A 24,884-nucleotide genomic window follows, 5' to 3' on the forward strand; every position below is an offset into this window, starting at 1 on the left:
TATATATATATATATATATATACATATATATATAATATAGAGTACAAATGCCTTTTCAGATAGTCCTTATTTAGAAAAAAGGAGGGAGATACTATAGATATGATCTCTACCCCAATGATCCTGAAACCAGGTCCGGTGTACCAAATGAAATGAAATAAATGGAATTTACCTTCCTTTTTCTTCTACAGGGAATGTAACAGATGTAGATGGATGTGGAGTCTGCCGGCAGACTAATACTTCCTTGTCTAACGTTTCACCCTATACTAGGGCTTCCTCAGGAACAAAAAACACATCCATCTAGGGCCATATCAATAAACTACAGTGTACCTAATGTGCCCTTCAGGGTAAAGGTACATCAGAGACCAGATCTGCTTAGTAATATCAGTCATATTGTTGATTGCCATGTTCTAACCAGTATAAGAAGTGTTGACTGTAATGCCCACATGAGGGTTGCTAGTAGAACTGCAAGAAGTGTTTCAATTACCTATACAGGGGCATTTGCATTATGACCTTTATTAGACTAGTCTCTTTATTTACAGAGATCCTTAAATAATTCTAGCAAAAGAGTAAAATGAAGAACAAAACGACACCATTACAGCAACGTTCCTAATTAAATGTTCATTGAAGGAATAATGGAATAGGAAATACAAATAAATAAGAAAGAATAGATAGTTTTTAATGGAACCAGCAGATGGTTTTCGACAGTAATCTTATTTGATTTTTTTCAAGCATGGCCTTGGTTATCAATTCACATAATTAATATTGTTCTTTTCTAATGCCTTTTATGATGAAGAATAGTGTTTATGCAGGATGATTAATATGCTCTAGGTCCTGATGTAGGCTTTTCTGATGATACCACAATGGCTAAGATTTCACACAACCAATATTTAATTTCGTGTTTATTAATAGCCATCGCGGATAGGGACATAAAAAAATGTTGGTGCTTCAGTATTTGTGTATTTATAGTTGCTTTCTTGTGCTTTAAGTATATGCTATGCAGGAATCATTCACACTATTAACTGGGCTGTAGATGGAAGCATGAAAATACACATGTAGGCACGCACATACAGGCACACACATATGCACACACAGGCACTTGCGTACTAGCCTGTTTTCAGGGTTTTCCACTGCAATGTAAGAATCCAACTACACTGATCAGTCTGAAGACTTTCAATTAAGACTTCCAGTTTCCTACTGATGTTCCTACATTTGTTTCTCAGGGAGAAACATTTTCTCCACATGGGCCTAGACAACTGATAAGCTTTGCTCCAGCCACGAATGATAAATTGCCCACTGACTGTAATGAGACGTGTGTCCAGCAAATTTCCTATTTCATCCGGGAGTGTCTCCTTGCCGCGTGAGAATCAATGATTATTTACTGTCGTTAATTCTGTTAATACCGCTGCGCGCACAACACATGAGAATTCAGCGCTGTTGAAGGAACTGAAGTTATTTGCAAGAATGAGTAAACAGCAAATTAAAGGTTCTTTCCACGTATTCCAAAAAAGATTACGATAACTAGTTTCTCCAAGCGGACTCTCAGTTTGTGGCATGCTACACGCTGGTGTTTTAAACGAGTTTCTGTTATTTAGTGATTTCTACAATTACTTTACAATGGCTGAAAAATAAATTCATGGATTACGCAGTGTGCACATACACTACTTATACCAACTGGGACACGTTTACATTTCTTCTGCGTTATAACCAGACTTTTAGAGGGAAATGCTTCTGTGTGCACAGAATATTAAATTCATATAGTCTGCTTTATTCTCCACAAAGTAACATTTTACTGTTGCAAAGTGGTTAACATTGCTGTGCTGGGGTTATGACTTCGGTTTCAACCTGGACACTGTCTGGGTGAAGGTCATATGTTCTCGCTCTGTTCATGTGGGTTTCCTCCGGGTGCTCTGACTTACTCCCGCAGACCAAAAACATATCCATAGGTGAAATGGCTTCTAAACAATTTAACCCTGTTGGAGACTTTGAACTGTTTGGTCCAATTGGGAAGGGGCTCCTGACTGTGATTAGAAACATTCTTAATATGTAAGTGATCTACATAAGGGTTAACAAAAACAAACAAACAAAAAAAACATATGGCTGTGGCCTATGGGAGTAAGGATGTTACATAAGAAATATTAAGACATAGGGCCTGATTTATGGTGCCTACACACATAGCGATGTGCTCATGATCCGACATAGTGCACGATTTCCCTTGAAAACTCTCCTCGGCAGCTCTGCACATGAATTGGTGTTTGCAGTGTCCAATCTTCAAATGATCTATCGTGCATCCAGACTTTTCCTACAGCACGGCAGATCTGACGATGCGATGTATGACCAGCGGGGACGCGCATTGTATCGTGATTGTGAGTGGGGACTCACGATTTACTCATGATTTGGGCACATTTTACACAATCTGTCTTTTCGATGCGTCGGAATAAGCCTGATCGTGTAAAATATCGCTATGTGTGTAGGCAAATTTAGAGGTGGACTAAATTGCATAATCTCGGATGCAGTAGACTTGCGAAAATATGTTAATGATTCTGCTGCTGTCTTGTATACAGATCCGCCGCTTATTTATTTTATTTATTTATTACCAGTTATTTATATAGCGCATACATATTCCAGAGCGCTTTACAGAGAATATTTGGCCATTCACATCAGTCCATGCCCCAGTGGAGCTTACAATCTATGTTCCCTACAACATGCTCACAAACATACACACTAGGGCAGTGGTTCCCATACTTTTTTGAATCACAGCACCCTAGAGTATCAGCATTATTTTCACGGCACCCCTAAGCCAAATGTTTGTTATTGAGAGAGTCAGGGAAATGTGTAGTAAAATAAATTGTGCTTACCTGTCACCCTTAGGCTCAGTTATGTGGTGGAGGACATGTTTGCACTTCTGTTTGTGCACATATTTACATCACATTGACCATAAATAATTTGATTTGGTGCTGGACCACCAACCTGAGGCACCCCTGCAAGTGTCCCGAGGCACCCCAAGGTGCCACGGTGCACAGTTTGGGAACCACTGCACAAGTGTTTTTGTTTGTTGGGAGCCAATTAACCTATCCTATATTTTTGGAATGTGAGAGGAAACCGGAGTACCCGGAGGAAACCCACGCAAGCACAGGGAGAACATACAAACTCCACACAGTTAAGGCCAGAGTGGGACTCAAACCCACAACCTGACTGCTGTGAGGCAGTAATGCTAACCATTACACCATTGGTGTTGCTTATGTACAAAAGATGGAACATCGGTGGCACTATCAAACTTCTGAACCCTAAGGTGTCTCAGGATATCCGTATCACCTAACATATAGGGGCGAGTCCAACTGCAAACAAATTTGCAGTGGCTGACTAGGATACGATCAGAAAATGGTGGTGACACGCCTGAATTTTTGCAGCCACCTCCGTTACCTCCCCCATCGGTCATTACCTGTCACTCACTTTGCGAATAAAACTTCAGTGCTCCCACCGTCACTAATCAGTATGAAGTATGAGGGTGTTTCACCTGCTCTGAGAGGAGAGCCATCAGATACTCTCTGCACTGTGTATCCACTGAGACACTGGCACTGGTAGGGAGATCTTTCAGCTACTTCTTTGGGTACTATGCAAATAAGGTGGGTTAGTTTAAATTAACTTCATAAAGTACCGCAATATTTTGACTACTTAATGATGGCGTTCACCATTTGGAAACCCCAACATGTTAGGCAGCCACCATAGTCCGTGTACATTTTTAGGTGGGTGTCGCTCACTTGGTTTCAGTGCAGCATGACCACAAAGTTTTTCAGTTCTCCACCTTAAAAACCACAACCTAGATATCCAAAGGTGACAAAATCTTTAAGGCTGTTTGCACTTTGTTGTGATTCCTCTGGCTTTGTCATTTCTACCTAGGCCATATGAGCTGTGGCTGTATTATATGCTCTAATGACTTGCTGTTTTACAGCTATTGTCCAGGATAGCACTCCCTCAGTCCCAAGGAGACCTAGATTGTCTGAGTGTGTTCACATTATTCTCAGTTGAAATAACTATCACTAGAATAGGCCTCACCATTAACCTCCGAGACCCTTTTTCCGCCACTGCTCTGCCGTAACCTCAAGGTTAAATAGAGTAAGAAGCATCTTTTAAAAACCAACTTTTGAGCAGTACTGAAAGACGTAACGGATACAAGGAAAGTGCTTCTATGAAAATTCATGAAGAACATAACATTTAAAAGCTGGTTGGAACTTTTTAGAGGCATTTTGTGATCAACTATTTCCTTGGCATCGGGTAAATGATGGATGATACTATGGCTTCCTTAGACACAGGTCAATGCACAAACGTTTTTATAGAGCCATTTGTCTGGTTTTAAGTACCCTAGCACGTGCAGAGAGCTCCCTATGTTCTCTTTTCTCATTACAGCACAGTTTAACCGCTCATTTACATTTGTGTACGCAGAATATTAAATTACTTGTTGTCCTAATACATGGTCCAGCATTTAATTAATAAGTCTTTGAAAGTTTCCTCAGTAGGAGACGTGAATTAGTGACAATCCATTTTTTTGGGGGTACTCCGTATCTAATCTCAGCCACCTCTGCATTGGGGCAGCGGAGTAAAACTTATTTTATTCTATTATACACATTAAAATTTGATGTTTAATATGTGCCACATTATATGGCTGATCCTTAAGCTGACACAAAAGGAACAATTCCTTCCATTGGAGTCTCAATAACATGCAGTTAGGGTGGGTACACACTAGAACGATATTGTGACGATTTGCCGTATTGGAACGTCAAATAGTCTACGTCGTCTGGTGTGTATGCACAATGTAATGCCTGTTTTTCAGGTGACATTTCTATTATTGAAACAAGGCGTGTGTGTGAGCACTATCTCACACACACACATCTATGTACATATATATATATATATATATATATATATATATATATACAAACGGGTTGGAAATCTGACATCGGCATCCCGGCAGGGTTAGGATACTAACACCTGTCTGGAAGAATCCTAACCCTTCCTCCCTGCACCCTAAACCTAACCTCCCCCATAGTGTCTAGCCCTAACCGCCCCCCAACCCCGAGTGCCTAACCCTCCCCCTATTGTCTGACAACTAACCCCCGATTAGGTAAGAATGCCAAAAACTGGAGGTAAGTACCTTAACACTATCCTAACCCTAAACTCCCCCTAACCCTAATATTTACCAACGGAATGTCAGCGGTCGGGATGCTGGCACTGGGAATCTGACTGGTGTTGGGATTTCGGCGACGGCTCTCTAAGCGTTGGCATCCCGAACGCAGGGATGCTAACTACATCCCATATATTATATATATGATGATATTCATCTATGTATAGCTTGTGAGCATAATAAAAAAAAATCTTATTTGATTCAAACTCATAAGCATTCATAGTCATTGTTTATGCTTTTGTTTTTTATTTTGATTTTTTTTACAGTGTGGTGGAAGAAAATTGTCTTTTGACATTAAATAATGACATTTATCAGTGATCAAAACAAAAACAATACAATGCATATATTAATAATTAACATGTTAAATGTGAGGAAAGTATATAAATAATAAATGAGTGCTTTAACCTATGAATTATATATGACAATTAATAACTGATTGCTTACAACAATAAACGCTTATTAATATTCACGGTGGAAAATGTGGACTGTAAGGGTGGCTCAGTTGTCATATTATTTGTATCAAAATTATATTATTATTATTTCTTTATTAGTACCCAATTGAAAAATAGCACAATAAATGTGTAAAATAAAAAAAATTGTATAGTGCACAACTTTATCCTAACTATATATGTGTAAATATAATATAGGGAATATACAAGCATATTTATTTAGTGTAAAATATCCCTATTTAACAAGCCGTAACAGACAATGGCCTTCCATGATTTCAAAATGACGACTATACATATGCTGCCAGCTGTTATCATATCATTATTGGCATCTCATAATGGTAATATCAAAGACTCCGGAGACAAAAAAACCCAGCAAAACATGGTTTATTATTATTATTATTTTTATTTTATTTTTTTACTTTTTGAAGAGTATATGAAAGTATTTTTCTCTTTCCTGATATTGTAATATATATTTATGTGAAACCAGTACTGTAAGCCCAAGTCTGAGTTTCCAGACATGTGTGATCCACTTCCAGACAGCATCGCTCAGCTACCATGGCAAATATTTACTGATAAATTGGCCCAAAAAATAATCATACTGGCGATTTTTCGGGTAGCCCCTTGCACCCCCATAAGACTGGCAGGATCTCCCGCATCCCACGCACATCCTAGTGAAGTGGGCAGAATGGGGGAGATTAGAATGGGAATCGTGGGTCCTTGGGGAGAAGGACCTGAGAATCGCTGCATTTTGCCGTTACAGGGGCGTAGCTTAATGATGGAGAGGGGATGAAAAATGTAGGGAAATATGAGTTTAGCAAACAATGAGGCTGGCTGATGCTAAGTTGATATATTGTGTGCTTTCACATTGCACACGTTCCTAAACTGTGCGTACCAGGGATATGCAGAGCCTCCCCTGTCATACTGAGATTTGATATAATAATGATTAGAATAATACAAAGAAGATATAACTTATAAACATCTTCTTTGTTTATTGTAATCATTTTTATAGTCAACACTCACCAGCTTTGTGGAGCTCCCTGGGACTGCAGGGAGACAAGAGATGAGGCAGCAATAGCTCAGCCTCACTTCTGTATAGTCAGACACTGCTTTCAGAGAAAGAGAGCTAGTAGAGGCATGCCGCTGAGTATGGGGGACGTACCTTGAGCACTGATGGACACCTTGGATGTGTCATGTGACCAGGAAGTGCACTGCAGTGTTTAGAGATTGGTCAGCAGCTGCAATCGGAGATGTAGATAGGAGAATCAATGGACGCTGAAGCTTAGTGTAGTGAGGGGAGAGTTACAGTGAGTAGGGGGTGAGACAGGCTCCCAGCACTCAGACCCATCTCCATTTGTGCCTCCCCAGCCATTGACCTAACCACACGTCACTGGTGCATACCCAAGTACTTGCTCTGGTTGCATCTACACATATAACTGGGAAGCATAACTAAGTTGTAAAGTAGCGTTCTCATGTAGGAAAAGTTGAGTTAGGGTGTGTCAGTGGAACTGCGAGCTATACAGAGTTTGACATAAACTTAAATACGTCTGTTTCCCAGGCATATATTTAGGGTGGGTGCACTATTGATAATGGTGACGATGAGGTCTAGTAGAAAATTAAGTGTTCACACAAGGACCTGATTCTGAGTCTGGCTCACTGGCACGGAGATGGTCCGTCTTATGGGCATGTTATAGTACTGTTGCTGAAGTGGTTGCGACACTCCTTTTCACATTACAGGCCGTATTCTGACGGCTGGTGCAAGGTAGAATGGTGCAACCGATGGTTGAATCTAAAGATGCTCAACGCCTCCAAGATTTTGCCCGCATTGCTCCCCACCTCTGGAACTCTCTCCCACTCCCCATCAGACTCTCCACCTGTTTGCAATCCTTCAAAGGGGCTCTCAAGACACATTACTTCATCAAAGCCTTCCAGCTATCATTCTAACTCCTTGCTACATGCTCCTTCCTCCCCATCTACCCCATCTGTGTCAATCCAGTTTGTCTTCCCCCACCTTTTTAGAATGTAAGCTCTCACGAGCAGGGCCCTCTACCCTCTTGTGCTTCTCCTTACTTTAGTGTCATTTACTTCTTACTCACCACTAGGGCACCTAACACTTGGTTGCTTATGCTCTGTTGCTGGGTGTTATGGTCGCTAATGTAGCAATATATATTATCCATGTCCTGTATTGTATTGTTCTGTAAGTCACTTGTCTACAATTTGTTTATCTACTGTGTAAGGCGCTGCGGAACACTTGTGGCGCCATATAAATAAATGATAATAATAATGTGCGCGTGTCAGTCCTTGCACAGTCAGACACACGGCACAAGGGAAGGGTTTGTAGTGGCATTTGCATAAGGTTTCAGACATGTGACCCGCAGACACGGATGCTGCAGAGTCCCACTCAGAATTAGCCCTAAGGTGTGAGGGCACCACAAGATGCGTACAAACTTTTTCCGAGCACACGTTGTGCAGGTTTTACTGTAGGTCCGCTGTAAAGAACCTGTAACCTACTTACATACACACTGTGGAGGCTGACCTGTATGTGAGAATGCAGATTATAAGGTCTAGTTACTAAGCAGTGTTAGGAGACAGAGTGAAAAGTGATGAGGTGCCAGCCAATCAGCTCCCAACTGTCATTTTTCAAACACAGCCTGTGAGATGGCAGTTAGGAGCTGATTGGCTGGCACCTTATCACTTTTCACTCTGTCTCCTAACACTGCTTAGTAACTAGACCCCTAAGGGGCCTTATTATCAAATCTCCTGTTTTGTTTTACAAATTTTAAGTTATAATTATGATGCATTTTCATGTGCATAATAAATATAGATGACCGGATAATATTGCCCCACTCTGCCAAAGGCTGGCTGGATACTTCTAATACCTCTCACATCCTGGTGGTGAAAGGTGGGCAGGTGGGGGTTATACACTTTTGACCCAAGTAGACAAAACCAGATCCCCATAACCCCAGGACCTTGCAATATATGTACAGTAATTCTGCTCATGCAATTTAAGAGTGAGAGTCTGTATTTTGCACATTGTCACTTGTGTACCCGGGTGTGATGTATATGATTTGTCCAACATCTGCCTTTTATAGAAATATTTATCTTTTTTAATTCGTCCTGAAAAGCACATCTTTTATCCGGTACATAATGTATTTCCCTTTGTGCATTTTTATTTTGCCTTATGTGCATTTGTTTTGTATCCCGTTGTGTAAAAGAGTCTGAATATTGCATTGGTTTCCTCTGGCAGTAGCTATTTCTCTCCTGCTTACTGTACTGGATGTTGGAGCTATAATCCTATGCTATCACATTTGTGCCCTGTAGCTGTAATTTACATAAAGTCACTCCTGTGACCCATGATTAGCATAACCGTGGTTAGTACAGGACGGCACAGTGGTAGGCTGGCAGGGACTTTTTGTTATGCAAATCCTCTGTCCTGGAGAGAACACAAACTTGCTTACCCCTATGTGTGCTACTTAATATTAGAATCTGACACCTGGGAGCCGAACAAGTGTACTGCAAGCTGATAGCAACACACTGCCGCTGCCCACGATGTGACAATAGCTTTCCTAATAGAAGGTCACTTTCTTACACATCACCTACTTGAATGGGATACAGACATTGCTTATAAGTCTGCAAACGTGTTCCGAATGTTTCATAAAAGTGCTTGTCTACTTTCCATTTTATCAAGCTCGTACAGTTTATATAACTACTTTCATAACTAATAAAACTATATTTGTCCAGGGCAGCAGGTTTTTTGAGGCCAAAACAAAATGGGGAATTGATAAAAAAAAATGTAATTTTTGTGTCTATGAAGGCTGTAATGAGTGATTTCTGCGTTTCAGAAAAGTTCCATTATATTTGCAGCATTTGGCAGGAACATTGTTATACCTATCCATGTTTACACCTAAGTAATAAAATGCTAATTGGGTGATGCGGCCAAGGTATCTATCCAGAGAATCTGTGCCCACACATAGGGCTCTACCTATCAAACGCTCTTTATCGTAACAACAACAAAAAAACTGCTTCTAGCAGCTCTATAAAATGACTTATCACTGGAAGGTACCATTTGTTTTTATCACCATGACAATATCCCCATTCATTTGAAAAACTTACAACCTGAACAAAGGATATTAATGATAGCGTTAATTGAACAAGACCCTTGGATAGCTGGGTAGATCATCTACTATTCAGTAGACTAGCAATGCAACATGGTCCTGACAAACGTTTAATATTGCCAAAAGGACTACATCATACTGATGTATCCTTATTCACCTAGCGTTTTTTCCTACAAGGTGCAAGATGCATGTTGCGTCTTATATGTGGGTACACACCTGACAGATATATCTGCAGATGACGGTCGTTCATACACACTGAACGACCATCATCTGCTGCTGCCATGACTCGAGCTGGACTGGAGTCGGGTAGAGGCGTGGCCTATTCGTGGGAGGTGTGGCCACACCCCCTTTGGGGGGGGACACATTTCCGACGCGGCGCTGCTCGCTGGGGAGGAGGGCATGGGGGGCCCCTCAGCCCGGCGCATAGCGATCAGCATGATTGCTCCCCCCCTTTTGGCATAGGAGACTGCTCGGGCTGCTGCTTAGCAGCCTCGGACAGTCTCAGTGCAGCCCAGCACACAGCAGCGTGTGCTGGGCTGCTGTGGATGGGGAGCTGTGCCAGACCCGGGTAAGTAGTACCCGCTCGCGGCTCCCCTCCCCTCTCTGCACCCCTGTGTACTGGCGATTGGCTGATCGCCCTTACACACTTGCCGATGGACAGATATGTCTGCAGACATATCTGTTCATCGGCTGTGCAGCACAGCCAATGCGATATGTCTGTGAACGACGTAGTTCACAGACATATCGTCTGTACACACTGGCCGACGGGGGCACGATATATTGGATGATCAATTGATCGGCCAGTGTGTACCCAGCATTAGACTTTCGCACTTTAGCGTCTTTTTCGCAATGCATAAGATCTTTTTGCAGCCACACACAACAGAATTGTAGTGTAGTGAGGCCTTACAAATTGTAATTTTCTAGCAATGGTGCAGTTGCCTGGATTGTGGAGCAGCTCAAGCCTATCAGTCACCAGTCTTTTCTCAGATTACCGTCCTTGTTGCACTGCTATGGCGTGCATTTCCACTAGTGGCGTACAGGATATGCATACTATTTGCTTTTATCGCATATGCAGTGCGAAACAGACACAAATACAGAGAAGAATACTGAACGACGGGACGCATGGTGTGGCTTATTTGTACTTTTCGTGTTGCATCAAATAGTCCGAATTTGAGGATAGGTGAGTGAGGACACATCTGCACTTGTCATTTGTCCGGGAAAGTTTCTGGAGGCTCGGCTGGACTACAGACAGAATTGGACAGTCACATGGGTGCCGCCCACTTCCTGCAGCAGGGGGCGGAGCCGCGATGACAGCAAGACATTGAAATGGAATAATGATAGAATGCTGAAGTTTGTAAAAAAAAAAAATAGCAAAAAAAAAAGGAGTTAGCAAGAGGTATCTAGTATTGGCTTTGTTTATGTGTTATTACAGCCTGCTATGATCATGATGTAGAAAGCTGTAATAGACTAAGCTTTTTTAATATTGCTTTCTATTATTTTATTATATTACAAGTTCCGTTGTTGAACATAGACTTATTGTTCTGGGTCAAGGGTACAGAAGCTGCAGTACAAATCTGCTGCTATGGTTACTGCAGAGTGCCTCCATAAAGTGCTTTCCTAGCATCACACTTCTGCCATGTTGTGTTCTAATGCCAATGAATTCAACAACATGTCATTGTTACCCATAAATGTATTGTTCCTATATACATGTGTTATTTTTTATTATTTTGTTATTTAGAGAGCATTAACACAGATTATCTGAGATTACATTTGTGATTAGTCATTTTAAATTTACTGTGTGTTATTTGCAGTTACTGTTAACGTCTGGATGATTCACATCTAGTCCAAGAATATGATGTTTGTGCTTTTTTTATTATTAGGCCTATTTGATTTTGTTTATTATCTTATGTGTAGTGTCCCATAGCAACATATCTGCTTTCATTTTCTTCCACAACACTAAATCAATGAGGGCCAACCTGCAAATGGCTGCACATTACCCTTCCTTTCAGTAATGAAAGAAAATCTCCAAAATGAGATCAGCACCATTACATCATGCATTCATAAATGTCCTCACTTGTACCAAACTCTCCCGTGTGTCACAAAATACCTTCACTTGACATAAAATTCCCAGCAAGTCCTGAGATACCACATGTGCTCCATAATTCCCCTACTCAGGTCTTCCCACATGCTCCCCATCACTGTGTAGGCTAGTAATCTAACAACAGAATAAAATGACTTGCCTGCAGTCCGGAGCCCCATGGTGCAGCAAATACTGCACACCCCCTCCTCGGATGTGCCGCGTTACTGTGTTGTGCAGTGGAGGTCATGTTCTGGGAAAGCCGTATGCCCCTGTTCAGTTATATATTATACATAGTATTACATACACTCACACACCTGTTTTGAACCAATAATAATACTCTACACTGTGGAAAAAGTCATATCAAGCCTAGTAATAAAAGGTTGTTTTTTTTTACATTCTAGCTGTTAAATAAGTAATAAATATATATTTAATAACTCAACTTGCAGTCTATGGAACTTGAAAGATATTAATTTACTTTATGTCGCAGTTTCTTTAGGTTCATCAAAAAATTTCTTGGCACAGAGTATAACCCGGCTGGAAGCAGAAGAAGTAATAGAATGTAGTTGTCCTGAATGGTGTAGATTGGCAGATATGTTCTACTTACTCTGGGTTTTAAATATAATTTCAAAATGAGGACATAAGAGTCTGTGAAAGTCTATTTCAGGCTTCACAGTAATAATAATTATTAAAAGCAAGAACAAAAAGTGCTGACCGCATGCTCAGAGGGGTTGAGCTACAGATTTGTACCATGTGACTCACACATGGTCCAATTTATCACACTAGACTATTATACTGGTACTGTATATTCGGGAGACTCCTGAATGTCAGGGAGCTCTCCCAGATTCCTGAGAGAGTAGATTAGTCTACCAAATCTGCCCACTTCCGCTGAGCATTGCACAGCGGAGGGATAGGGCCACCATGATGTAATTCACTGCCCCCCCCCCTTACTCCCCCAATACCTCTCTTTTCTATATGCATATCATTTAATCTGTCTCATATACACAATAATTACCAGTTCTGAGCAAGCCTTCTCCTACACCACACTCACCAGGCCCCCCTCCTCTCCTACATAATACATATGCATAGATCTTCGTATCTAATTAGATGACTGGATAGCAAGGAAACACAATTCCCTATTGGTTTAAAGTAACTGAAATCCCCTTTGGAAATATGTGCCAGCTTCCTATTGTTTTATATGTATTAATAAAAAACTGTCCATCTGCACAATACGTTCTGGAATCCTTGACGTCAGTCACAATGAGTTCTTTTAGTATTTTAGCCATAGGAAGAAAAAGAAATAGCTCAAGTATAAATGGTTATGCTTTTCAGAGGCTGAGCAAGACCACTTTTCAGTAGCGTTATTTGCATGTAGAGTTTTAATTAAGAGATAACTGTCACCACAGGTTGACTGTATAAGGCTGCAATATCCAGCGGAGAAATAAATGCCAATGCCAAGTTTTACAGGTTGACTAGAAAACAGGGGGTCTTTAGTGCAAAATGAATTTATAATTAAAAGCATGAACAATAGTGCTGCTGAATTTAGCCTATTTGGTTTAAATTGAAATGTTTGCAGCTAATTCCGCTTTACGTTTCTACATGCCATTTGTCTGCCTCCTACAAGGACGGAGCTTCTTGGCAATTGCCAGCAGGAATGTTTGTGTCTAGTGACAATAGAATAACCTACAGAACATCTTTTTTCCTCCTGTTTGTTGCATCGTTTTCACTCATCAGTGTATGCTGGAAGAGATACCTCCACAATATTCAGAATTAAAGTGGGAGAAATTAGTCAGGGCAGCTAATCCACCACCCTCTGCTTTTGATATCTTTTCATGCTACATTTGTAATGGGGAATCAAAATGACTTGCGTTGATGATGTGTCTTTCTTGTTTTGTTTAGTATTGTGTTTTGCTGTTTAACTTGTAATTCTAGTAAAGTTTTTCCAGAAAAAGAATCTCGAAGTAACAAATAATTAATAACAAAAAATATATAATAGAACAATGAACTAGAAAAACAAACAAACAAATAATACAGCTGATTTGTGTGTATGCCTCCTTATTTAGTGTAAATATGCTAAGTGGTCCTGTACATGAACACAGAAGAGCGTATGTCTACTGCCGTATGAGACGGGAGGGAAAGGGTGATCAAATGCCATCTGAGTATAAAATACAATCTCAATTAATTGTATATAGTAGCAATGGCAGTAAATCGCAAGAGACTGTTGTTTTTTTTAAGGGGGTGGGGGGATTATGAATCACAAAAATTCCCTGCATGCATTGAACATATAAAAATATTGAAAATAATTAAAACCATAATACTCAAAGAGTTATATGAATAATAATAATAATAATAATAATAATAATAATAATATCCAGTTGTATCAAATACTAATGGTGCATACACACGATCAGATTTTTCCTTCAGATATGAATGATAACGATTTAAAAATCGTTCAGTCGTTCATATCTGAAGGAAAATCGTTCATATCTGACATGCCTGAACGATGGACGATCAACGATGCGCGTTCCCGTTTGTCAGATAACGATATCTGACATCTGATGGGTTTGCAGTCAGACTTGGACGATTCCATTCATTTTAATGCAGTCAAAAATCGTTCAATCGTTCAAATCGTTCAAAACTTTGGTAAAATCGTTCAAATCGTTCAGATCGTTTAATCGTTCAATCGTTCATCTGACAAATCTGACAAGTCTGACAAATCTGACCGTGTGTACGCTCCATAAGGGAGGAAGCAGTCAATAGGCAAACCAATTACAGTGGACAGTAGCACTGCATTAGGTTATCAGTGGAACTAGAAGTCCCATACTCACAGTACACTACGTTTCTATCCTGACAGTTCAGGTCTAATCCCACAGCTTCCTTGGGAGATTGTGTTCCCTGCGCTGGCATATAGTTGTGTCTACCTGTGTAGTCTCTTCTCAATTACGGATCCTGCATCTGTAAGACAACCCCGGTCTATTTCCCAACTTAGAAGCCTCCAGCTCCCTCCCTTGTTTATAGACAGCTGATCACACATTGTATACACAGTCTGTCCGTAGTGTGTTGCGGTAAATTGGTGCAGAGTTGCTATTAATTGTTAAACACGTTCTCGCATCGATTTGTTAAATCTGCTGAAGTGTTTAGTCCTACATTTGGGATTTTTTCAAAGCTATCTAGCTATAGTTTATTATTACTTTTACTTACACATGAGAAGGGAGCCAATACCTGCTGTAATATAGAGTTTTTATTGTATCAAAACTAATGAGAAATGCATATTTTGCGGTCAAAACAAATGTTTTGGTTTTTTTTCAAACATAAACATTTCTTGTGTTAATAACCTGTTCTGGTGTAAGTGTATGTTCTGTATGACTAACATATGATTTCCTCTTCCACTTTATATCCATCAGACAAAACCGCTGATCATCAGCATATTTAACAAACTTCCCATCTGTAAATCTACCCCAAGGAGTGAAGGTGGGTATGACAGATAGTGGAATGACAGTACGGTTACAACATTGTAATTGTACAGTCGTCCCTCTTCCCCTGCAGTGCCTACACTGAACCATATGTCGTTCAGTTTAGACACCTTCCCTCATCCCTGAACATGGGCAATCTGTCATTATCGGCAGATTGACCAGCATGTTCAGGCGATGATTGATGTCAGAAACGACCAGCGGGAGTGCGCATCGCTGGTCATTTTCAACATTTTCATGCCCGATTCATGCACGATTAATGAGCGATTGAACGACAACAATATAGTTATCGTTCAATCGCTCATTTTAATTGCCAAGTGGATACCCACCTTTAGATTATATATATTATCCTTATCCATATTGTTTCTTTTAAAAAAAAATTGGCATACATTGTATATACCAAAGTAAAATATGTGCTTATAAATAATAAATAAATATATGCTTTACAAGGCTTATCCCAGCTTCTCGATGAAAACCAACATGTTTGATGTACAAGGTGCCTGGAAAAAGGAGAATTCTGCACATATCTGGTCATTGTTATAACCGTTTGTGATGCTTTTGTTGTCCATAGAGAATGGTTATGCTCTGAAGTGGACAGCATCAAAGTCCCATTTTAATACAAAGAAATGTGAAAAACAGGCATTGTGAACAATCTAAGCCGTGTGTGTGTATGTATTTGTGTGTGTGTATATAATTATATATATATATATATATATATATGATATAGTATGTATGTGTATTTTTCATACGTTTCCTTGCCTGTTGGCACAAAATAGACAATTTGGTAGTATAATTGTCTAAATAACAGTCTACAGTGTGCAATAAACAGCACTATTATGTGTCTTACATAAAGGATTACCATTGCATTTTTAATGTATATAGCTGTGTACATACCAGATCCAAGTAGACTATAAACTAATAAGATTATTTATTAAAAAGCTTAATCATTCTATACTGCAATATCTTTCTAATTAGCTTTCAGTCGCATAGATTATTAATGGTTTTCATGTGGAAAATAAGGTTGCAATATGAGAAAATACAATGTAACAATAATAATTTGCATGTTCGTCAATGTTTTATGAATGGAACTCACACGTTCATTTAGTTTAGTCAGTCGCTGTAAACTTCCTGTGTTATTTTTAGCGGTGGAATTCTGTGTAATCCTCAGACTGCTCATTATGGCACAATAAATAAATGATAGAGTGGGCACATATGCGGTTATGAATGTGTTGTACTTCAGGTTACAGAAATGCAGAGAGCGAGTGTCCAGATTATTATATGGTAGGAGTCTGAGATAAGACATGCTCCAGAGATTAGTAAGCGTCCCCCTTACTCTGGGATTTTATCTCTACCACATATTGCAGTTTTCTGTTGAAGTCTAACCTCCCGGAATCCAAAAATGTTTTACATGCCAGATAAAAGTAATACACAGCCACTAAAATATCATCATGCAGCTATGTGATAAGTTACATTAGGAGATTTTAAATAAATAAAAGACCATAAAGTCCTTCAAGGAATTGAATGTTTGATAGTATATCTAGTAATGTATGGGGTTAGCATGGCTGCTAAACCCTGGAGAGAATATCTGTGATGAGTGGTAATACATCCTGATAGACCGAAAGAAAATTACTATTTAATCCTATAGAAAACCAGTGATGAGTTGTCACCAAGTATAATACTTTGACAAAGCATGTAATCCAATGTAATGTTGTGATAAATGGTAAATGGTTGCACATAGTATTTACCTCAGACTATTTGGCGGTATATGATAGTGTTTAATATTGATACATTCCAAGCGCTTTTAGCATTGTGGAGACAGCCATGTATTTGTGTGTGTGTGTGTGTGTGTGTGTGTGTGTGTGTGTGTGTGTGTGTGTGTGTGTGTGTGTGTGTGTGTGTGTGTGTGTGTGTGTGTGTGTGTGTGTGTGTGTAGATATATATATATATATATATATATATATATATATATTTTTTTTTTTTATTTTAAATACGGTCTAAAGTTTCAATTAGTCATTTTAATGCCCATTTTAATTTCATTATATACTGTTTAATTTCATTATATACTGTACATAATGTATATTTTGTGTCTATATAAAGTGTCACAGAGATGAGAGACTTGCTGAACAATGGCCATAACAGTGCTATGTAAATCACTACATTCCTGACATTTAGGGAGCAGATTTTGCTGTTTGAGTTGTACCTGGTCAGATAATCATTACTGTATGAATACCCTAAGTCTTTTACACATCATTGTCAGCTTATGTATGATTGTGGGTTATAAATGACACACGTGTTGTTTGTTGTTAGACAGTGTGCTCCCTCTACAGGCAGGATCTCACTCTACAAGTCAGCCCGTGTGAGATGCTGCTGGTACTGTGTGCTAGTCAGGAGGAGACACAGGTGACAGCACTCATCATTACCCGTCCGCACTACTTCACAGTAGCTCGCTTTTTTTAAATATTGTCTTTGCATTTCCCTTTTAATTTAACTTACTGGGTACATGAAAGTTTGAGGTCCATGAATCCTAAATTAAATGTAGCGCAACACATTAACCTTATTGTCATTTTTGTTTTCTTTCCACATTTATTTGCTGCATGACAATCTTCTGTTCTTTTGTTTATGTTACTTACGTGTATGGAATATTATTTTCTTTTCGTTTTAAACCTGGTTTTCTTTGCATGTGGTTATGCATGATTCTAATCTCTATTTGTACAACTTTATTTTTATCCCCAGGTCCTCCCATGCCATCCTCATCTTCTAGTGCTTCAGTTATTGAGCATTTACATCCCCCTACTCCATCACCCCATCTCCATGACAACCAGAGGTGGTTATTAAGTGGTAGTGCCAAGCAGTCAATTCAGGACTCTGATGACGAGTTCAGTGCCAGCACGCGTTTGGTGCATCCAACATTTCTGGCAGAGAGTGTCCAATGTCATGGTAAGAACAGGACACAGTGTCCATAGTCATGCTGTATCGTCAATGCATTTCTTACTCTGCCTATGTAACAGCACAATTATTTATTCTCATATATTGGTACAGCATTCCCATATTACACAGTGCCTTCCAGAGGATATTAACATCATTCACATCAGTTTCTGTCCCATTGGAGCTCACAAACCTTCTACAGTGGACAAGTAGAGGTGTTACCCATAGTAACCAATGAGATTCCAGTCATTTTATAATATGTACTAGATTAATGATAGCTACGATCTGATTGGTTGTTATGGGCAAAGCAGCACATTGACCTTATTGTAATTTTTGTTTTCTTTCCACAAATATTCCATAACCCCCCCCCCTACACACACGCGCGCACACACACACACACACACACACACACACATGGGCCCATTTTGTGAGAAGACAGCATACCAGTAGGTTTATTTTTGAGTGTTGGAAGAAATTGGAGCAAATTGAGGAAGAACATAAACACTTCGCACAGATAGGTCCTTGCAATTAAACCAATGGCTCCAGTGCTGTGAGGCAGCAATGCTAACAACAGTGCCACTGCGCCATCCACAATTAGCTAATATTAAACACTTTTAAAAAAAATAATTATATTACAACATAACATATTTACAATTATATATACTTATACGTGTCTGTGTGTGTTTTCATTGTACCGCCCGCATGTGCTTACACTTGCATGGTTAAATCTTTGAAGCAATTCTATGCTTCTGGCAGGATCAACCAGGTAGCAATAGAGACGGGCTATGCACTCTCCTCACCATGACATACAGTACTGATTACATAAACCTCTCATGTAATGTAAGTTTGCACAGTAATAGGGAAGCAGAGAACTGTATGTCTCAGAGTATAGAATCCAACTTTTTAAAATCACTGGGGTTGCTCCAATTACAAGCGACTCTCTTCCCCTATATGACTGATTATATAATTGTGTGTGTGTCATTGTGTGTGTGTCATTGTGTGGACATATTCAATTACTGTTGTGGTCACAATGTGCCACCCTTAGGAGCGTCCCCACGCCAATCTGCTGTAAAATCACACATAATTCAATAGGCCACCTAGTATGGAATCATTACATAAACGTAGCACTACAGCAATGGCATACAGTATTAAAACATGACATAAATGTAGCAGTACAGCACTCACATTCAGGGCGGGATGTACTAAAGGGTTAAATGCTGTAACAACTTTGAATACCCCATTTTCTGCATGTTGGCCACATTTCTATATGTACTAAGCTCTGGAATGTGATACATTCTGGAGCTTGGACCCGGTGGGTAACATTGTTACCCAATAGAGGCCTATGGGCTACTTTCTGCAATTCCCCCTGAGAGGGATCCGGAAATTCAATCCTTCCGAGCACTCCCGCAGTGCACAAGTTCTTCTGCGCATGCACAGAAGTATGCCAGAGGGACTTATGGGTCATAATCCCGGAAAAAAACATTACATGAATGTAACACTACAGCACCAACATACAGTATGAAAACATGACATAAATGTAGCAGTACAACACTCAAATGCAGTATGTAAACATTATATAATTACACTACAGCAGTGACATACAGTATTAAAACATTACATAAACAACACTACAGCACTGACATAGTGTATGAAAACATTACATTAACCTAACACTACAGCACTGACATACAGTATGAAAACATTACATTAACATAACACTACAGCACTGACATACAGTATGAAAATATTACATAAACGTAACACTACAGCACTGACATACAGAATGAAAATATTACATAAATGAAACACTACAGCACTGACCAAAAGTATGAAAACATGACATAAATGTAGCAGTACAACACTCAAATGCAGTATGAAAACACTACAGCAGTGACATACAGTATTAAACCATTACATAAACATAACACTACAGCACTGACATATAGTATGAAAACATTACATAAACGTAACACTACAGCACTGACAGGCAGTATGAAAATATTACATAAATGTAACACTACAGCACTGACATACAGTATGAAAACATTAGTTAAACGTAACACTACAGCACTGACATACAGTGAAAATATTACATAAACACTACAGCACTGACATATAGTATGAAAACATTACATGAATGTAACACTACAGCACTGACATAACCATTACATTCACATAGCACTACAGCGCTGACATACAGTATGAAAACATTATATTAACATAACACTACAGCACTGACATACAGTATGAAAATATTACATAAACGTAACACTACAGCACTGACATACAGTATGAAAATATTACATAAATGAAACACTACAGCACTGACCAAAAGTATGAAAACATTACATAAATGTAGCAGTACAACACTCAAATGCAGTATGAAAACACTACAGCAGTGACATACAGTATTAAACCAATTACATAAACATAACACTACAGCACTGACATACAGTATGAAAACATTACATAAACGTAACACTACAGCACTGCCATACAGTATGAAAATATTACATAAATGTAACACTACAGCACTGACATACAGTATGAAAACATTAGTTAAACGTAACACTACAGCACTGACATACAGTACGAAAATATTACATAAACAACACTACAGCACTGACATATAGTATGAAAACATTACATGAATGTAACACTACAGCACTGACATAACCATTACATAAACATAGCACTACAGCGCTGACATACAGTATGAAAACATTACATAAACGTAACACTACAGCACTGACATACAGTATGAAAATATTACATAAACGTAAGACTACAGCACTGACATGCAGTATGAAAATATTACATAAACGTAACACTACAGCACTGACATACAGTATGAAAATATTGCATAAATGTAACACTACAGCACTGACATACAGTATGAAAATATTACATAAATGAATCACTACAGCACTGACCAAAAGTATGAAAACATGACATAAATGTAGCAGTACAACACTCATCTGCAGTATGAAAACACTACAGCAGTGACATACAGTATTAAATCATTACATAAACATAACACTACAGCACTGACATATAGTATGAAAACATTACATAAATGTAACACTACAGCACTGCCATACAGTATGAAAATATTACATAAATGTAACACTACAGCACTGCCATACAGTATGAAAATATTACATAAATGAATCACTACAGCACTGACCAAAAGTATGAAAACATGACATAAATGTAGCAGTACAACACTCAACTGCAGTATGAAAACACTACAGCAGTGACATACAGTATTAAATCATTACATAAACATAACACTACAGCACTGACATATAGTATGAAAACATTACATAAATGTAACACTACAGCACTGACATACAGTATGAAAACATTACATAAATGTAACACTACAGCACTGCCATACAGTATGAAAATATTACATAAATGTAACACTACAGCACTGCCATACAGTATAAAAATATTACATAAATGTAACACTACAGCACTGCCATACAGTATAAAAATATTACATAAATGTAACACTACAGCACTGACATACAGTATGAAAACATTAGTTAAACGTAACACTACAGCACTGACATACAGTATGAAAATATTACATAAACAACACTACAGCACTGACATACAGTATGAAAACATTACATGAATGTAACACTACAGCACTGACATAACCATTACATAAACATAGCACTACAGCGCTGACATACAGTATGAAAACATTACATAAACGTAACACTACAGCACTGACATACAGTATGAAAATATTACATAAACAACACTACAGCACTGACATACAGTATGAAAACATTACATAAATGTAACACTACAGCACTGACAGGCAGTATGAAAATATTACGTAAACGTAACACTACAGCACTAACATACAGTATGAAAATATTGCATAAATGTAACACTACAGCACTGACATACAGTATGAAAATATTACATAAACAACACTACAGCACTGACATACAGTATGAAAACATTACATGAATGTAACACTACAGCACTGACATAACCATTACATAAACATAGCACTACAGCGCTGACATACAGTATGAAAACATTACATAAACGTAACACTACAGCACTGACATACAGTATGAAAATATTACATAAACAACACTACAGCACTGACATACAGTATGAAAACATTACATAAATGTAACACTACAGCACTGACAGGCAGTATGAAAATATTACATAAACGTAACACTACAGCACTGACATACAGTATGAAAATATTGCATAAATGTAACACTACAGCACTGACATACAGTATGAAAATATTACAGAAATGTAACACTACAGCACTGACATGCAGTATGAAAATATTGCATAAATGTAACACTGCAGCACTGACATACAGTATGAAAACATTACGTAAATGTAACCTTACAACTCCTGACCTACAGTATAAAAACTGTATGTAAAAACTGTATATATGTAACACTAAAGTGCATACATGTGGTATGAGAAATTGTCCAATAGCAATTATAGCTAGGGGTAAATTTACTAAGAATCCAGTTTAGTCGAGATGCCAATCTCAGGAGAGTTTAGGCATGATTTTCAACTCACAATTTGAGCAAAGGCAAAGTAGGGTGAGTTAGAGATTTCTCTCTTCTCACTCGTAAAACTCGGGTGAGATAGCAAACTCCAATGAAATCACCATCGGGCAAACTCGGAAGTACTTTTCACCTAAAAAATACAGCTCGCAAATTTACCATGAATCGAGATGACAATCTCGGGTGAGATGCCTGCAAACTCTCTGCCAAATTTAAGTTTTAAACACTTACCTCCAGAGCTGCGAGTTTGGCTGAAACATACACAATTCATCATGATTTGTGTATGTTTTTGCCTGTAAATAGGGTATATTTTTTGTAAAGAAATGACATAGGGCCCCCCCCCTAAAGCTTAACCAGCCACGGACTTGCCAGCCAGTCCTGGCACCTTAAATTACGGGGAACAAACCGAGTAGGGTTCCACCGTAATTTGGGTACCAGCACCAAACTGCATGGCCAGTCCTGGTTTTAATTATAGGGTTTTAAAAATTGCGTAGGGGACCCCTATAATTAAAAGCAGCACCGGACCCTTTATAGCGGGGGGGCTGATGCCACATCCAGGTGAGCCCTTTCACCAGGCACCCCAGCCGCAGCATCAATCCTGACCGCTAGTCAGCCCAGGTCAGGGATCCCTGGGGGAGTTGGGAACCCCCCAATAAAGGAATACCCCTCTCCAGGGCACCCCTGCCCGTTGCTGATAGCCCGGGGCTATCTTCGCCACCCCTGGGCAGTGGGTGATGGGTTGATAGTATATGTAACGTGTAAAAAATAGAATGAACAACATTGTCTTCACCGTGGAACTACAGGTCCCAGCATTCCTCCCCCGCATGCTGGTACTTGGAGATCCACAAGTACCAGCATGCAGGACATTAAGGGCCTGCTGGTACCTGTAGTTCACCTGTAAAGAAATGTGTAAAAAAAACACACAACACACTGTGAAAGTACAGTTTTATTTAATACACACACACACACACACACACACACACACACACACACACACACACACACACACACACACACACACACACACACATACTACCCTACATTATCAGGAGTGGTCCCCTTGTCCAAAATAGGCATCCAAAGTCTTCTTAAAACAAAAAAATGAAAATCGCGATCCACACAACAGATACCAACCAGGATGGTTGATATCTCCCAAATGAAACGCTCAGATGCTTTGTAGAGCCGTATCTGAGCGCTCATTGGCTGAGAGAGGTCAGCACCCGCCTCTCTCAGCCAATGAACGGCTCCTCCATTGAAGTCAAAGGTGGGAACCGCAGAATAAACTTTAGTAACCTGTTTTGGCTGACTAGCGGACAGGACTGATGCTATGGCTGGGGAGCCCGGTGAAAGGGCTCCCCTGGCTGTGGCATCAGCCCCCCGCTAGAAAGGGCCCTGTGCTGGTTTTAATTATAGGGGGACCCCTACTGAAATTTTTCCCCCTATAATTAAAACCAGGACTGGCCCTGCAGCCTGGTGCTGGTACCTAAATTACGGTGGAACCCTACTCGTTTTGTTCCCCGTAATTTTAGGTATCAGGACTGGCTGGTAAGTCCGTGGCTGGTTAAGCTTTAGGGGGGGGACCCTATGTCATTTTTTTTAATAACATTTAACCCATTTTTTACAGGTCTTAACACACAAGCAGCCAGCACATATCTCACTGATATGTGCAGGCTGCTAGCTCGGGAGAGATTTGCAGAGAGAAAACACTGCAATCTCAGGTGAGTAATCTCATCTTCACTTGCAACTCGGGGGAGATATCTCGATCTGCTTCACCATCGGCCAACTCCCTTTCAGCTAAACTCACTTCTTAGTAAATTTGCGAGATGAAAAACGGGAAAATCACCCGAGATTCGGCGATGCAAATCAAGATTAAAAAAACGAAACTCGACCAAACTCGATTCTTACTAAATGTACCCCATAGTCTTGTATTGAATGCATGTTGGTTTTTTTTAAAGTCTAAAATCTATGCCAGTAGCAAAGTGGGAGGAGACATGTTGAGTTGCACTGCTCTACATCAGTTGTGGGTAATAATAAATAATGATGCACCCACATTGTCATGTTTGATAACAGTTCTCTCTCCATGGGTTTGAATGGTGCCCTTCTAGGACAA

General features: G+C 39.4%; 1 protein-coding gene across 1 annotated transcript in view; it reads left to right on the forward strand.

The window, feature by feature from the left end:
* The window catches only part of TENM3 (teneurin transmembrane protein 3), a 776,836-nt gene that overhangs the window by 420,354 nt on the left and 331,598 nt on the right, over positions 1 to 24,884 (forward strand). Inside the window, exon 3 of the mRNA XM_088446965.1 lies at positions 18,021 to 18,224. Within this exon, the coding sequence (XP_088303091.1) occupies positions 18,021 to 18,224 (204 nt within the window). The remainder of the gene's footprint in view (positions 1 to 18,020; positions 18,225 to 24,884) is intronic.

The sequence above is a fragment of the Taudactylus pleione genome, unplaced genomic scaffold (genome assembly GCF_031769625.1).
Source record: "Taudactylus pleione unplaced genomic scaffold, aTauple2 ptg000408l, whole genome shotgun sequence".
In the NCBI taxonomy this organism is placed as follows: domain Eukaryota; kingdom Metazoa; phylum Chordata; class Amphibia; order Anura; family Myobatrachidae; genus Taudactylus; species Taudactylus pleione.